Here is a 16,208-nt window from a genome sequence, read left to right on the forward strand (position 1 = left end):
ACTAATTTATCAACAGTTTTGAAGCTTTTAATATAATAATTGTGCAAAATAGCATCACATTAAAATATAAAATAATCTGTAACTAAGAAGTAACAAATCGAAGAAAATTTCACGTGAAAATTGTTTTATTTGCACAGAAGGAGCCCAATTTGTCAATTGTATCTCAGCTGGCTCTCAGTTCAAAACCTGACCACCTCCCCTGTTTTGTCCCCGTCTCTCTGTTATTTCTTTTGCTTTAAATAATGATCCAATTTTCCTTTTAAAATTGGCTGCGGCTTCTGCAGTGAACAAAGCATTTGGGTTTCCAAAAACAACAAACCTCTTGATTTCTCACCATTGACACTCCAAGGGCAATAATATTTGTCTGTTCAAAATAGAAATCTGGGTTGTTAATTGTACGTTAAGAGCAAATGATAACAAAAAAGAAAAAGTATATATTTCAAGGATTTTTATAGAATCCTTTTACATAATATTCCTGCAAAAATACAGACATATGATTTGCTCTCGATTAGTTAATTTATTCTGGTTTCTGGGGAGATTAAAATTGAGACGCAGTTTTTAAATATAACTTTGTTTTCATCTCTGCAAATGACTACAGCATCACTTTCAAACATATTTATTGCATTTATCTTGCAGATATAAAAACTGCTGGAAGGCTTTCGCTGCATCAATTAATTTTAAGGAATGTGGCTGTGGAACAGTAATTTTTATACTGCTCTGCTACGAAGCTCACGAGAACATAAATGATCCTGTAGATAATTTCAGTTCTTTGGGATGGAAATTAAGCTCTTCCTGTTTCTGCTATTCATTGCTCAAGGCTGTGGGATTTTTTGTAAGTATATATTTATTGAAACAAAATAATTATCTTAGAAAGCCTTGTATGCTATTAGATTTATTTCTGATGCCAACTGTGCTGATGAATTGTATCCCTTGGTTGGTCAAGGCTGTGGTAAATTCAAATAAAAATGAAGGACCAATACAGTACTGATATCTTAACCAAAATAATTTGCAGTAGATTAAAAGACACTCTCTTTTGTGTAGTTCTAGCTTTAGTACATTAATACATAGAACATTACAGCACAAGCACAGGCCCTTGCATGTACCTATCAAAAACATTTTAAAAGCTGCAGTTGTAATTTCATCCACTACCATCTTGGCAGTGCATTCCAGACACCCATCTCTCCCGTATCAAAAAACCAGTCCCGCCTTACGAATTCTGCCCCATCCAACCCTTCTGCACTGAGTAAGTTCCAGTCAATATTGGAAAGTTAAAGTTGCTCACTACAACAACCCTGTTGCTTTATGCATCTTTGCATTGCTTTTACATATCACAGTGGATATTGGTCAGAAATACGAAAACTGCCTGTTTAGGAACAAAGGCCCGATCACAAACATATTTATAATTTGGAACTCGAGCTAAAATATTCTGAACTGAGAAAAAGGATTTGCAGATTTCATTTTAGTTTTAATTTATATTTTGGTTTTAATTTCTATTGCATTATTTCCCATTCTACATGTAAACGTTGAATATATTTAAGTGTGAATTGTTCACATTTTAGGAATTAGCGAGCTATATTTGAAGGATTGGAAAGTTTCTGGTTCATTTTCTTTCAATTCCCAAATAACAAAACATTAAACCTACGAAGTGGACTACTGATTAAAAAACAAATCTCAAAATTACAATGAAAACACAAAATGCTTGTGCTATAGCACCAGGATAAGCGCTCAACCAAGAAACTCAAGCCCAATGCTAAAGTACTATCTAAACTGACTATACCAACTTATGCTAAGGACAATATCTAACTCCATATGCAATAATCAGCGACCTACATGTTAACAAGCACATTTTAAAAAACCTGATCGTGTAAATGCAAGTATATCATTGGGCTTAGCAAGTGGGCACCTCCCTTCACTGGTGTTTCGTTGAATCAGGCCCACAACACCTCAGGAAGATTGTGTAGAAAGGAACTGCAGTTGCTGGTTTAAACCAAAGATACTGTAGACACAAAAAGTTGGAGTAACTCAGCGGGACAGGCAACATCTCTGGAGGGAAGGTATGGGTGACGTTTCGGGTCGAGATCCTGCTGCCTGTCCTGCTGAGTTAATCCAACTTTTTGTGTCTAACCTCAGGAAAACTCATCAGTTAGTTAGACAATAGGTGCAGGAGTCGGTTATATGGCCCTTCAAGCCAGCACCACCATTCAATGTGATCATGGCTGAACATCCACAATCAGTACCCTGTTCCTGTCTTCTCCCTATATCCCCTGACTCCGCTATCTTCAAGAGCCCTAGCTAACTCTCTCTTGAAAGTTTCCAGAGAACCGGCCTCCACCGCGCTCTGAGGCAGAGAATTCCACAGACTCACAACTCTCTGTGTGAAAAAGTGTTTCCTCATCTCCGTTCTAAACGGCTTACCCCTTATTCTTAAACTGTGGCACCTGGTTCTGGACTCCCCCAACATCGGGAACATGTTTCCTTCCTCTAGCGTGTCCAAACCCTTAATAATCTTATATGTTTTAATAAGATAGCCTCTCATCCTTCTAAATTCCAGTATACAAGCCCAGCCCCTACATTTTCTCAGCATATGACAGACCCGCCATCCCGGGAATTAACTTTGTGAACCTACGCTGCATTCCCTCAATAACAAGAATGTCCTTCCTCAAATTTGGAGACCAAAACTGCACACAAGACTCCAGGTGTGGTCTCACTAGGGCCCTGTACAACTGCAGGAGGACCTCTTTGCTCCTATACTCAACTCCTCGTTATGAAGGCCAACATGCCATTCACGGTGGATGCGATCTCGCTGGCCCTCCACTCCGCACTGGACCACTTGGACAACAAAAACTCATATGTCAGGCTGTTATTCATTGATTACAGCTCGGCATTTAACACAATCATCCCCTCCAAACTGGTTACCAAACTCGCAGAACTGGGTCTCTGCGCATCCCTCTGCAACTGGATCCTCGACTTCCTCATCCACAGACCACAGTCTGTTCGTATTGGTGGAAATGTGTCAGCTTCGATAACAATCAGCACGGGAGCACCTCAAGGCTGCGTGCTCAGCCCCCTGCTGTACTCACTCTAACCCATGACTGCGTAGCGAACCACAGTGCGAACTCCATCATCAAGTTCGCTGACGACACGACTATTGTGGGGCGTATCACTGATGGGGATGAGTCAGAATACAGAAGAGAGATCGAGCAACTGTCCATATGGTGCCAGCGCAATAACCTGGCCCTCAACACTAGCAAAACCAAGGAACTGATTGTGGACTTTGGAAGGAGTAGGAGGGGGACCCACAGCCCCATTTATATCAACGGATCGATGGTTGAAAGGGTCAAGAACTTCAAATTCCTGGGCGTGCACATCTCTGAAGATCTTTCCTGGTCCGAGAACACTAACGCAATTATCAAAAAAGCTCATCAGTGCCTCTACTTCCTGAGAAGATTACGGAGAGTCGGATTGTCAAGGAAGACTCTCTCTAACTTCTACAGGTGCACAGTCGAGAGCATACTGACCGGTTGCATCGTGGCTTGGTTCGGTAATTTGAGCGCCCTGGAGAGGAAAAGACTAAAAAAAGTAGTAAACACTGCCCAGTCCATCATCGGCTCTGACCTTCCTTCCATCGAAGGGATTTATCGCAGTCGCTGCCTCAAAAAGGCTGGCAGTATCATCAAAGACCCACACCATCCTGGCCACACACTCATCTCCCTGCTACATTCAGGTAGAAGGTACAGGAGCCTGAAGACTGCAACAACCAGGTTCAGGAATAGCTACTTCCCCACAGCCATCAGGCTATTAAACCTGGCTCGGACAAAACTCTGATTATTAATAACCACTTTCTGTTATTTGTACTTTACCAGTTTATTTATTCATGTGTGTATATATTTATATCATGGTATATGGACACATTTATCTGTTTTGTAGTAAATGCCTACTATTTTCTGTGTGCTTAAGCAAAGCAAGAATTTCATTGTCCTATACAGGGACACATGACAATAAACTCACTTGAACACTTGAACTTGAACTTTCTTCACTGTCTGCTGTACCTGCATGCTTACTTTAATTGACTGATGAACAAGGACCCCCATATCCCGTTGTACTTCCCCTTTACCCAACGTGACACCATTTAGATAATAATCTTCCTTCCTATTTTTGCTACCAAAGTGGATAACCTCACATTTATCCACATTAAACTGCATCTGCCATGCGTCTGCCCACTCACCCAACCTGTCTAAGCCACCCTGCATTCTCAAAGCATCCTCCTCACAGTTTACACTGACACCTAGCTTTGTGTTATCAGCAAATTTGCTAATGTTATTTGTAATCCCTTCATCTAAATCATTAATATATATTGTAAATAGCACTCAGTCCCAGCATTGAGCCTTGCGATACCCTACTAGTCACTGCCTGCCATTCTGAAAGGGACTGGTTAATCTTTACTCTTTGTTTCCTGTCTGCCAACCAATTTTCTATCTATGTCAGCATTCTACCCCCAATACCATGTGCCCTAATTTTACCCACTAATCTCCTAAGTGGGACCTTATCAAATGCTTTCTGAAAGTTCAGGTACACTATATCCACTGGCTCACCCTTGTCCATTTTCCTAGTTGCATCCTCAAAAACATTCAGCAGATTAGTCAAGCATGATTTCCCCTTTGTAAATCCATGCTGACTCGGACCGATCCTGTTACTGCTATCCAAATGTGCCGCTATTTCATATTTTATGATTGACTCCAGCATCTTCCCCACCACCGATGTCAGGCTAACTGGTCTATAATTCATAGTTTTCTCTCTCCCGCCTTTCTTAAAAAGTGGGATAACATTAACTACCCTCCAATCCACAGGAACTGATCCTGAATCTATTGAACATTTGAAAATGATTACCAATGCGTCCATGATTTCTAGAGCCACTTCCTTAAGTACCCTGGGATGCAGACCATCAGGCCCTGGGGATTTATCAGCCTTAAGTCCCATCAGTCTACCCAACACCATTTCCTGCGTAATGTGGATTTCCTTCAGTTCCTCCGTCACCCCAGATCCTCTGGCTAGTACATCAGGAAGATTGTTTGTGTCCTCCTTAATGAAGACGGATCCAAAGTACCTGTTCAACTCATCTGCCATTTTATTGTTCCACATAATAAATTCACCCTTTTCAGTCTTCAAGGGTCCAACTTTGGTCTTAACTAATGTTTTCCTCTTCACATACCTAAAGAAGCTTTGTTCTGGCCTCCCAGAACATCCCTCCTCAATACCTGCTCTCATTACCTATGCTACCTGTATCTGCTAAATAAAGGAATGTACTTTTTAATTAAAGTAATACATGTGCAAATATTACTTTACAGGATCCCACACCTGCGCAAATATCAGCAATTTGTGAGAAGAATAAGTTTAATGTCGCTCATGGATTGGCTTGGTCTTATTACCTTGGTTACTTGAAGTTAATTTTACCTTGTAAGTACTATTAAACCCTGTTGTATGAAAATAGATTATGACTGGTGGCATTAAAATGTAATTATTATCTACTGTTGAACAACTAACATCAAATCACTGATAAATTTCCTAACCATCTACTGAATTTGCATATTATTTATAAGCATAATGTTAAATATTAAACAGACATTTTTTTTGTATAATATCTTTTCTAATGTTACTTTACTCCTAAGGGAGAGATCTTGGTGCCTATTTATGCAACAAAATAAATGGCATTTGCATTTTAATCCTAATCACAATGTAGATGACTAAATGAAATAAGTCTGTTCGCAGTGAGATTTTATATTTTTGGTTTTGGAGCATTTGCACTTTATTTTGCTTCTGCAGTACTCATAACTAGCAGACTGATTACTCGACAGTATTCTTTATTACTGTAGAATGCCACATAGTAATTCGCTATTGGCCTCGTTATTGTACAAGCTTTCAAAGGCTTGTTTCACTGTTATTCTAGCGTTGAAGCCAACAGCAGAAAATGTGGGAAAGAAGTTGCATAAGTGAGATAAAATTTTGTTTAGAAAAGTTTATCATTTGATTTTGATGTTAATAACACATTAATAAAAAGTTTTAAGAAAGAACAGATGCTGGAAAAAACAAAGGTAGACAAAAAGGCTTGAGAAACTCAGCGAGTGAGGCGGCATCTATGGAGCGAAGGAATAGGTGAGGTTTCGGGTTGAGATCCTTCCTCAGACTGATGTGGGGGTGGGGGGGGGGGGGGCGGGAAGAAGAAAGGAAGAGGTGGAGACAGTGGGCTGTGGGAGAGCTGGGAAGGGGAGGGGAAGGAGGGAGAAAGCAAAGACTACCTGAAATTGGAGAAGTCAATGTTCATACTGCTGGGGTATAAACTACCCAAGCGAAATACGACGTGCTGCTCCTCCAGTTTGCGGTGGGACTCATTCTGGCCATGGAGGAGGCCCAGGATACAGAATGGCAGGGGGAGTTGAAGTACTGAGCCACCGGGAGATCGGGTTGGTTAATGCGGACTGTGCAGAGGTGTTGGGTGAAGCGATCTCCAAGCCTGAGCTTGGTCTCACCGATGTAGAGCAGTTGACACCTAGAGCAGCGGATGCAATAGATGAGGTCGGAGGAGGTCCAGATGAACTTTGTCTCACCTGGAAAGACTGCTAGGGTCCTTGGATGGAGTCGAGGGGGCAGGTAAAGCGACAAGTGTAGCATCTCCTGCGGTTGCAAGGGAAAGTACCAGGGGATGGGGTGGTTTGGGTGGGAAGGGACAAATTGACCAGGGAGTTACGGAGGGAGCGGTCTCTGTGGAAATAAAAAGGAAAAGGATTTGCAATCAATACAACAATAGGCAGAGTGATTAGGACACTGCATTGTATTGGCAAACTAATGATAGGCAATATTTCTTGAAACAGATTGTTGGAGGAATAACTAGTCTCAACACAGCACATACTTTAAGAGACTTCTGATTCACAGAAATCTCAACAACAGGTAGCAAATGTAATGGAAAAGTCAGTGACCAGGAAAGGGTAGGCAATTATGCAAGAGGAGTTCATAAGATCTTCAGGCAATTTCTCTATCTGTTTCTGCCAATTATCTTGTATTAGATAACAATTTGTATGCACTGCTGGATTTAAGAAAGGTTACCTCAGTCACATGGATGATGTTCAGACCAACAATCATGTAATATTCCATTAAGTCAGTGGTGGAAATTTTACCCCTGTATACTTCCCAACAAGAATAAAAAGAAGCTAGGGAATCAGCTGTATAGATATGTAGAGTGAGAAACCAGGATCAAAAGAATGATGTCTTCACTAGTTGACAACATATAATTTACAAAGCATGTTGGATGGTTTGAAGCATTTATATTATCAGCCATTAAACACAGGAAAGTTAAAGGTGAGGCACCTTTATAAGATACTAGACTAAGTGGGGCCCAGCATCACACGGTAGGGTTGGTCCCCCAACACAATATTCCACCTCTCCACCAATTCCAATATTGGTGGCCAGGCTTTCAGGAGCGCTCGTATGGGTGTTGTGGGCTGAAGGGATTGATTTCCAGAGGGCTAGTATGGACATTGTGGGCTAAATGGATTTTTGGGCTGGCGGCTCAGTCACTCAAGCCTGTTGTGCTGTCAGCTCACTCACTCACGGCTAGTAGGCTGGCAGTTGACCCACGGCTATTCCTTGAAATTCCATTTCAAGCAGGGTGCAAGGCCACCAAATTCAAGTGCAGTTTCATACCATTTCAAGTAGGGTGCAAGGCCACTAAAGACAGCGAGTCGTGACTTCTCCCTCCTCCATCTTGCAGAGACTGAGCCAAGCCCACACTTCTGGATTTTATAGTCCCTCCCACCCGAAGGGGGCGTGGCCTTCATGGAGTGATTGACAGGCGAGATAATCTCAACATTTTTTAAACACTAATAACACTTTTATTTTTCATCGATGGGAAAAATCCTCGACACCTGATGAGCGGAGGGGGACTGAGTAAGATGGCCAAAAATCACAGCCGTACGTGGTAGCGTTTTTTCTAAAATCAATATAAAGCGCAAACAGGAAGTGGTCAAGATTAGACTTTTAATTATATAGAAGGCAAGGCAACTTTAATTAGGCAAGGCAACTTTAATTAGGCAAGGCAACTTTAATTAGGCAACACAGCTTTAGCATTTCCAAACCAAAGGCAACGCAGCTTTCGCATTTCAAAACCAAAGGCAACACAACTTCAGCATTTCCAAACCAAAGGCAACACAGTTTTAGCATTTCCAAACTATATTTTCTAACCACATTAAGGGCACTGACAGGTCAGTAAAACCACTCACAGTTTAGTAGACAGGTGTTCTGTGTTATTCACAGCTCAGACTCAGAGACATGACCCTCTCGCTCCCCCATCTTGTAGAGACTGACTGAGGCACTCAACACTTCCAGGTTTTGTAGTCACTCCGGAAGGGGCGTAGCCTTCAGGAGAGAGAATCTCAACATTTTTTAAACACTAATAACTTTTTTATTTTTCATCGATGGGAAAAATCCTCTTGTCCTGCGCAGTGGAGGGGGACTCTGAGTAAGATGGCCAAAATCCACAGCCGTAAGTGGCAGTGTTTTATCTAAAATCAATATACTGAACAATAGGAAGTGGTCAAGAAAATACTTTTATTAATATAGATAATAAAGCACAGAAAGAGAAAAATAAATTTGTGGTTATTTTGGTATTAATTGTACTTTAGATGTAATAGATTTATTGTATTATTTATAAACAACTGTATTTCCAGCACTGAGGTGTCTACAGTATTCAAATTGTGCTGATACACTACTAATAGGAGCAAGGTACTTGATGAATCTCTGCCATAAGTAAAATATTTAAAATTAGAATCTGTTTTAGAATACGATTTAACATATCCATGAAGTATAGCACTTTACAATTCAACAGCAAATTATTCAGAGATTTTCTCACTACATTGTCTCTTGAACTTCCTTGGTTTAATTTATGAACACTTTTACACAGGCCAGTTAACCTACAAACGCACATGTCTTTGGGATAGGCTCCTGATTTGTATGGGGTTTTTTTTTTGCCATTTTATTTGCCACCACATTGCTATTCATTCTTGGGGTGGGGAACAAACAGCAGTGACAGCATTTATTGTCCCAAACATTAGAAATTAATGGAGAAGACAAAATCAGGTGCTCCATCAATTGGACTCCATTACCATGATGGTTAGCTATCCTTTGTTGACTTTGATACGTCAGAGGGAGGTGCATTTTTACATGCTAATATTTCCCCTGATTATGTTCAGAGAGGTTGTTAACTATCAACAAAAAGAAGCATCTGTGAGGCACGGTGGCGCAGTGGTAGAGTTGCTGCCTTACAGCGCCAGAGACCCGGGTTCGATCCTGAATATGGGATGCTGTCTGTATGAACCTTGAACGTTCTCCTTGCAACTCTGTGGGTTTTCTCCAGGTGCTCCAGTTTCCTCCCACATTCCAAAGACTTACAGGTTTGTAGGCTAATTGGCTTAGGTAAATTGCTCCTAGTGTTGCAAGATAGAACGTGTATGGGATGATTACTGGTCGGCGTGGACTTGATGGGCCAAAGGGCCTGTTTCCATGCTGTATCTCTAAACTAAACTAAAAAGTGTCTTTGACCAGTTTCACATCAGCCTCTGGTCATTCTGCTTGATACTATTTAACATCAGATTCACCAATCTGCTTGCTGACAGGCAAAATGACATGCTTTCTTGCTGACAAGGCCAGTCAATCTTGCATCACCTATGCCATTCAGGTCACGGATACAATATTGGGGCAAGGCCTGGATTCTAAAAATCTTCTGACCGATCAAGGTTCATACCTCTTTGCTTGCTGCATGGGCTTCTATTATTTGGTTACTGACACAGATGTCCATCTAGTGCATGACTGGAAGTAGATTATTTGAAATTTGTTAACTAAATGGAGATGATCACCATATTTTCACATGAGAGGGGATTGATCAAGGATTTTATCTTGCTTGAGATTTAAAATGTTGCTTTCATAAATTCCAACTTTCCATATTCTGCTGTTGAAGGGCACAGTTATGTTTGTGGGTTATCTGATCACTCTGCCATCTATATTAAAGTAGGTGTTGTTATTTTTTTATTCTGGGCACACTGTTCATCTGACTCTTATAGTCAATTCAAATTCCAGTCATGTTTACGTCCATAAGAATCATGACAGTATTTGCAAGTAGCAAATCCATCCAAATCCAATTCAGCCGTGGAGGTCTGTTCATTCAAAATAAAAAAAACAAGAGAATGTGAGCCTCACTTTTACAGCCTACAATGCATTCAAATCATTTTGAAGAGATAGCACAGTTGGTTAAATTGCTGCTTCATAGCTTCCATGACCCAGTTTCAATCCTGATCTCCAGTGCTGTGTGTATTTGTGTATGCAGTTTGCCCATATCCACATGAATTTTTACGTGGTGCTCTGGTTTCCGCCCAGATATTTGCGGGTAGGTGAATTGGCCATTGTAAATTGCTCCTAATGAGTGGATAAGTGGTGGTAATTCGGCAGTTGCAATGGTTAAATGAAATGGTCTTAATGGGCGACAATGAACTCATCATTTCTGACTTCACTTTTAATTTAAAATGACATGTCAATTCACAAATGTATATTGCTATTTTTTGTTTTTGGATACTGGTTAATTTAACGCTGTTGTGTTGTATTATCAGCCCTGGAAGAAAGAATACAGGATTATCGCCGTTTAGCGAAAACTTCACCCGAATTAAAAGGAACCTGGAAGTTGTATATCCTCATTCCATTCAGCTGTAAAGTTTATGACAAATTCGAAAAGATGGACAATAGGATACATTTTTTTGACAATCTACCTGAGCTCCGCATTGACAGAGCAGGGATAAGAGGAAGAAGTTACAAGAACAGCATTTATTCAATTTATGATGAACACAAAAAGGTACAGGATGGATTTCTTAATAATAACGAATTGTCATTTGCATTCAGGGAGTGATTTCCAAAGGATATTCCAGTAAACATTTTTGTGTTGTTCTACATTGACTTGGACTGGGACAAACATTTTCACTCCCCTCCCCGTTTTCAAACTGACTTTTCTGTTTTGGGTCTCCTCCACTGTCAGAGTAAGGCCACGCGCAAATTGGAGGAACAGCACCTTATATTTCACTAGGGCAACTTACATCCCAGTCATATGAACTTAGATTTTTCTAATTTCAAGTAACCCCTGCATTCCCTTTTTCTCTCCCCCCCCCCCCCCCCCCCCCCCCCCTATTCATCCTACCAGCTCCACTGTTCGCATCTTGCATCCCTTCATTATCACCTCTTCCCCAACCAACAATGGGCCATAAGGGCTCCGCCCTTCCTTGGTCATTTGTTGCCTTTTCTGGCCTTTTCCTACCTTCAGTTTCCTCCCCCCAACCTGCCCTCCCAACTACAGTCTGAAGAAGGGTTCCGATCTGAAACATCATCTATCCATATTCTCCAGAGATGCTGCATGACTTGCTCAGTTACTCCAGCACTGTGTGTTTAAGCCTGTCCTTGCTGCTCTGCTGAATTGCAATGAACTAGAGCATAAGGCTGGACCTCAGTCTGTGCTCAGGAATTCTGAGGTTCTCATGTCCTAAGCTGATCTGTGGATCTGGTGGATTTTAAGTGAAAGATCATGACCAGAGCATTATTTTTTACTGAATACATTCAGAAATGGCTTTAGATGAATAAACAAATATACAGCTGCTCAAATGGTTTTATATAAGGTGGCGTTACAGGTAGAACTGTTGCCTCACAGAGCCAGAGACCCACGTTCAATCCTGACCTCGGATGCTGACTATGTGGAGTTTGCACGTTCTCACTGTGACCATGTGGTTTTGTCTGGGTGCTCTGCTTTCCTCCCACATCTCACAGACATTTGGGTTTGTAAGTTAATTGCCTTCTAATGTAGAGGGAGTGGATGAGAAAGTGGGATAACATGGAACTAGTGTAGACAGGTGAACGATGGTCGGCCTGGACTCGGGCTTGTTTCCATTCTGTATCTCTAAACCTAAAAAAAACTAAAACTATATTTAATATGTTTCGAGTCATACAGCATGAAAACAGGCCTTTTGGCCCTCCTCCTCCTCCTCCTCCATGCTGACCAACATGCCGCCTCTAAGCAAGTCCCATTTGCCTACGTTTGACCCATAAGCCTTCTATACAAAGCAGTTTATTTAATTTTTGCTCCTTTAGTTTACATGTAACATTAATATTCCATCCTGCTCTATCTTAGCGTCATCACTGCATCCTTGAATACGCCACACCTCTGCGGTCCCTGTTTGAAATGTCCAATGATGCCACTGCAGCCTTCAGCAAGGAGCAGCGAGTGGAGCAGGCCAAGCTTTTCTACGTCACCTTGGACCTTATTCTCAACAACTCTCAAGATTGTGCAGGCTTCTTCAAATTAATTCCATATGATGGTATGTTGCCACTGTTTGTATATACGGTTTTGTTTGATTCAATCAATTGAGCCACAAGGCTTTAACAATTTGCACACGCCAATGTATAAATCAGTCCAAAACACTTTTTTTATGTTGTGCATGCAAATTTTGCTGGGTGAAGGAGATGAATTACTTTAATGCACAAATCCCTCGGCCAAAAATGTTAACAGATGAGCAGAATATAACCATGCCTCTGGATTTCTAATAGCTGCACTTTTTTTATATTTCTGAAGCCCCACGGATGGTACATTATTTTAAATTACCTGACAAATACACAGCTGCTCAAATGGTTTTATATAATGTGGCGTTGCAGGTAGAACTGCTGCCACAAAGAGCTAGAGACCCAACCAGGACAGGACACGTTCAATCCTGACCTCGGATGCTGACTGTGTGGAGTTTGCACGTTCTCACTGTGATCATGTGGTTTTGTCTGGGTGCTCTGCTTTCCTCTAAATCCAGAGGCTGAACTAACAATCTGCAGACCAGAGTTCAAATCCATGAAAGCTGTAATCTTCAACCTGGAAGCTTGAATCTAAAGTTGGTGAATGATTTGAAATTTAAATAAAACAAATTGTCCCATTAACAATGAACACCATCTATTCGAATATCAGAAAAATACATCTGGTTCATTTTGACCTTCAGGAGAGATCTGTCAGACTTACTTGGTCTGGTGTCTTAGTCTTGATCTTTATTCCTATTGTAACACCCCTGAAGTGGTCCAGCGAGTCATATGATGTTATGTTACTATTATTTTAAAAAGAAAGATACAAAGACGTACAGGTTTGTAGGTTAATTGGCTTGGTACAAGTATAAATTATCCCCAGTGTGTGTAGGATAGTGTTAATGTGCAGGGATCGCCGGTCGGCACGGACTCGGCGGGCAGAAGGGCCTGTTTCCACACTGTATCTTTTAACTAAACTAAACAAAATGTGCCAATGGGCATCAACCAAATGCAGCACAACATAGTCCCTCCCAATTGAGTTGATCTTAGAAAGTCTATTTCACATACATCTGGGCACCACTGTCTAAATTGGGAGAGTTATTCTCTAGACTAACCACCTATGTAGTCTAATTCAAACATCACAATTTGCAGACCGTGGTTCACTCTTCCATCATTATCTCTGGCTACATCCTGTCCATTGCCAGTTAGACTAACTCGAGGTGAGGTGAAGTGATATATAGGTAGGGACCAGTATCTCTGGGAGTCCAGCCCCTATGAACCTTAATACAAAGACAATATTGGTCTATGAACCAATGTTGTATAACGTTAGTACCTCACCAATTGTAAAGCACTATGGCCAACGAGAGTTGTTTTTGAAATGTGCTAGAGTAATAAAAGTGAATTGACTTAACTTGACTAATAGCAGCAAGTCAAATGCGGGCATGGACATTGTTTCATGAGTTCCACCTACAGAACTCTTTGGACAACAGATTAATGCTCTTCCATCTTGAACAAGAAGAAGGGTAGGAGTACGTTAATTAAACCCTCAAACTTTTTATTTAACCGCTCAGTAACATAGGCAAATTCCTGTCCGGTCTCCATGTAGCCACCTGTTACCAATTATTACTTCATATGTTGTGTTATTAAATAGATCCATTTCAAAATCCAAGGTCATTTGAAAACATTACATTTTTTAAACTGTTTTTGGAAAAGTGTTACAGACTCCCTCTACCCTCTGCATGTGAACGTGATTCCCAACTTCTCTTCCAAAAGAAGGGTCCCAACCTAAAACGTCACCCATCCTTTATCTCCATAGATGCTGCCTGACCTGTTGAGTTACTCTAGCACTTTGTGTTTATCTTCACTCCAAAAGCCTGTCTTTAATTTTTACACAATGTCCCCTTGGCCTGGATTCCCCAAGCAGTGGAAGTAGTTGACAATCAAAAAATATCAGTTGCTGGAAACTATGAAGATTACTGGATAAACTGATTATATTTTCAAGATAATAAAGGGAACAAATAGACTGGAAGCAAAGTACTTCCACCGCATGATAAACAGAAAATGCTGGAAACACTTAGGCTACATCCGTGGGAAGAGAAACAGAGTTAGGACAAACAGTGTTTCTCTCCCCACAGATGCAGCCTGACCTGCTAAGTGTTTCCTGCATTTTCTGTTTATCATGCAGTGGAAGTAGTTTGCATCCAGTTTAATTGTTCCCCTTATTATCTTGAAAACATAATCAGTTTATCCGGTAATCTTATTAATTTCCAGCAACGACAACCTTCACTTTAATAATCTCTCTCATTAATTTAACCTTTTAGGAGTCCAAGAATGATTGTGGTGAATCAAATCTGCATAAATTCATGTTCAAGTGATAGGAACAGAATAGGGCCATTTGACCCATCCAGTCTACTCCGCATTTCAATCATGGCTGATCTACCGTTCCCTCTTAACCCCATTCTCCTGCCTTCTACCATAACCCCTGACACCAGCACCAATCAAGAATCTATCCATCTCAGCCTTTAAAATAACCATTGACAGCCTCCACAACCTTCTGTGGCAATGAATTCCACAGATTCACCACCCTCCGACTAAATAAATTCCTCCTCATCTCCTTCCAAAAGGAACATCCTTAAATTCTGAGGCTATGTCCTCTGGTCCTAGACACTCTCACTAGAGGAAACATCCTCTCCACATCCATTCTTTCCAGGACTGAGGAACAATGTGTTGATTCACCAGAATCATGCATATGTGTCCAAAACGTCTGGCACTGCATCTGATGTGGTCCCCTTGCATGACTGAAGCCTAACTTCTAACCTCTCTTATTCTAGTTCTCTATTTGTAATGCACAATATTCTAATATCCTTTTAAATAAGCGAGTTCCGTATTCCGACTGCGCATGCCCAGGTCATAGGTCACTCGCGATAAACATTCTCGGCAGCTGTGCTGCTGCATGTATACAGACCTGCGTTTCATCCGTAGTCATGATCGAACCTGGGTCTCCGGCGCTGCAAGCGCTGTTGAATTGCTACTAGACCATCCCCATCCCTTCCCGAGTGTCCCATCCCTGACTGGAGGTGGCCGGAGATGTCCGGGGTGACCCTTAACTGACGCGACAGTGGCCCGAATTACATTACAGCCATCGCGGCGATGAAACGCTAACTCCAACTCCGGGACACTGGCCTGGAGCAGTGGAGTTAGCACTTCGTCTCTGTGCTGGCTGTAAGCCTGGGCTGCCACTGCTCTGGGCCGGTGTCCCGTCAGGTCAGGGGTATCGGTTAACCCGGCAGGACAGGCAGAGTTGAGCTGGAGTTAGCGCTTCTTCTCCGCGCTGGCTGTAAGCCTGGGCCGCCACTGTTCCGGGCTAGTTTCCCGTCTGTCCAAGGTCACCCCGAACATCTCCGGCCGCCGCCGGACAAGGATGGGACACTCAGGAGGAGACGGGGACGGTCAAAGTAGCAATTCAACAGCGCTTGCAGCGCCGGAGACCCGGGTTCGATCCTGACTAGAGATGAAACGCAGGTTTGTACACATGCAGCAGCACATCTGCCAAGAATGTTTATCAAGAATGACCTTTGACAAATCCCATGATTCCTTGCGTTTTTCGGAATACTGAACTCGCTTATTTATTTTCTGTACCTGTTCTCAACTTTCATGTACACAGAACCATCTATGAGCACTTGGAACACATTTCTTATTGAATCACTCTTTGAAAATGCCAATCACGCTACTTTCAATTGCTTTCAATTCGTTTTGTTTGCTTTACTAATCTCTCTGAATTAGGGCCTATATGAACCAGTCTTATTTGCACTGCACATGAGTTTTAGCAATTTTCAATACACAGCCACACT

General features: G+C 41.6%; 1 protein-coding gene across 2 annotated transcripts in view; it reads left to right on the forward strand.

Moving 5' to 3' along the window:
* Window positions 1-16,208, forward strand: part of sting1 (stimulator of interferon response cGAMP interactor 1) — a 40,950-nt gene that overhangs the window by 20,619 nt on the left and 4,123 nt on the right. For both annotated transcript variants that reach the window (XM_033029457.1, XM_033029458.1), the window contains exons 3-6: window positions 637-832; window positions 5,346-5,454; window positions 10,650-10,888; window positions 12,209-12,395. In XM_033029457.1, the coding sequence (XP_032885348.1) occupies window positions 637-832; window positions 5,346-5,454; window positions 10,650-10,888; window positions 12,209-12,395 (731 nt within the window). The remainder of the gene's footprint in view (window positions 1-636; window positions 833-5,345; window positions 5,455-10,649; window positions 10,889-12,208; window positions 12,396-16,208) is intronic.

Source organism: Amblyraja radiata, chromosome 11 (assembly GCF_010909765.2).
Source record: "Amblyraja radiata isolate CabotCenter1 chromosome 11, sAmbRad1.1.pri, whole genome shotgun sequence".
Lineage (NCBI taxonomy): Eukaryota > Metazoa > Chordata > Chondrichthyes > Rajiformes > Rajidae > Amblyraja > Amblyraja radiata.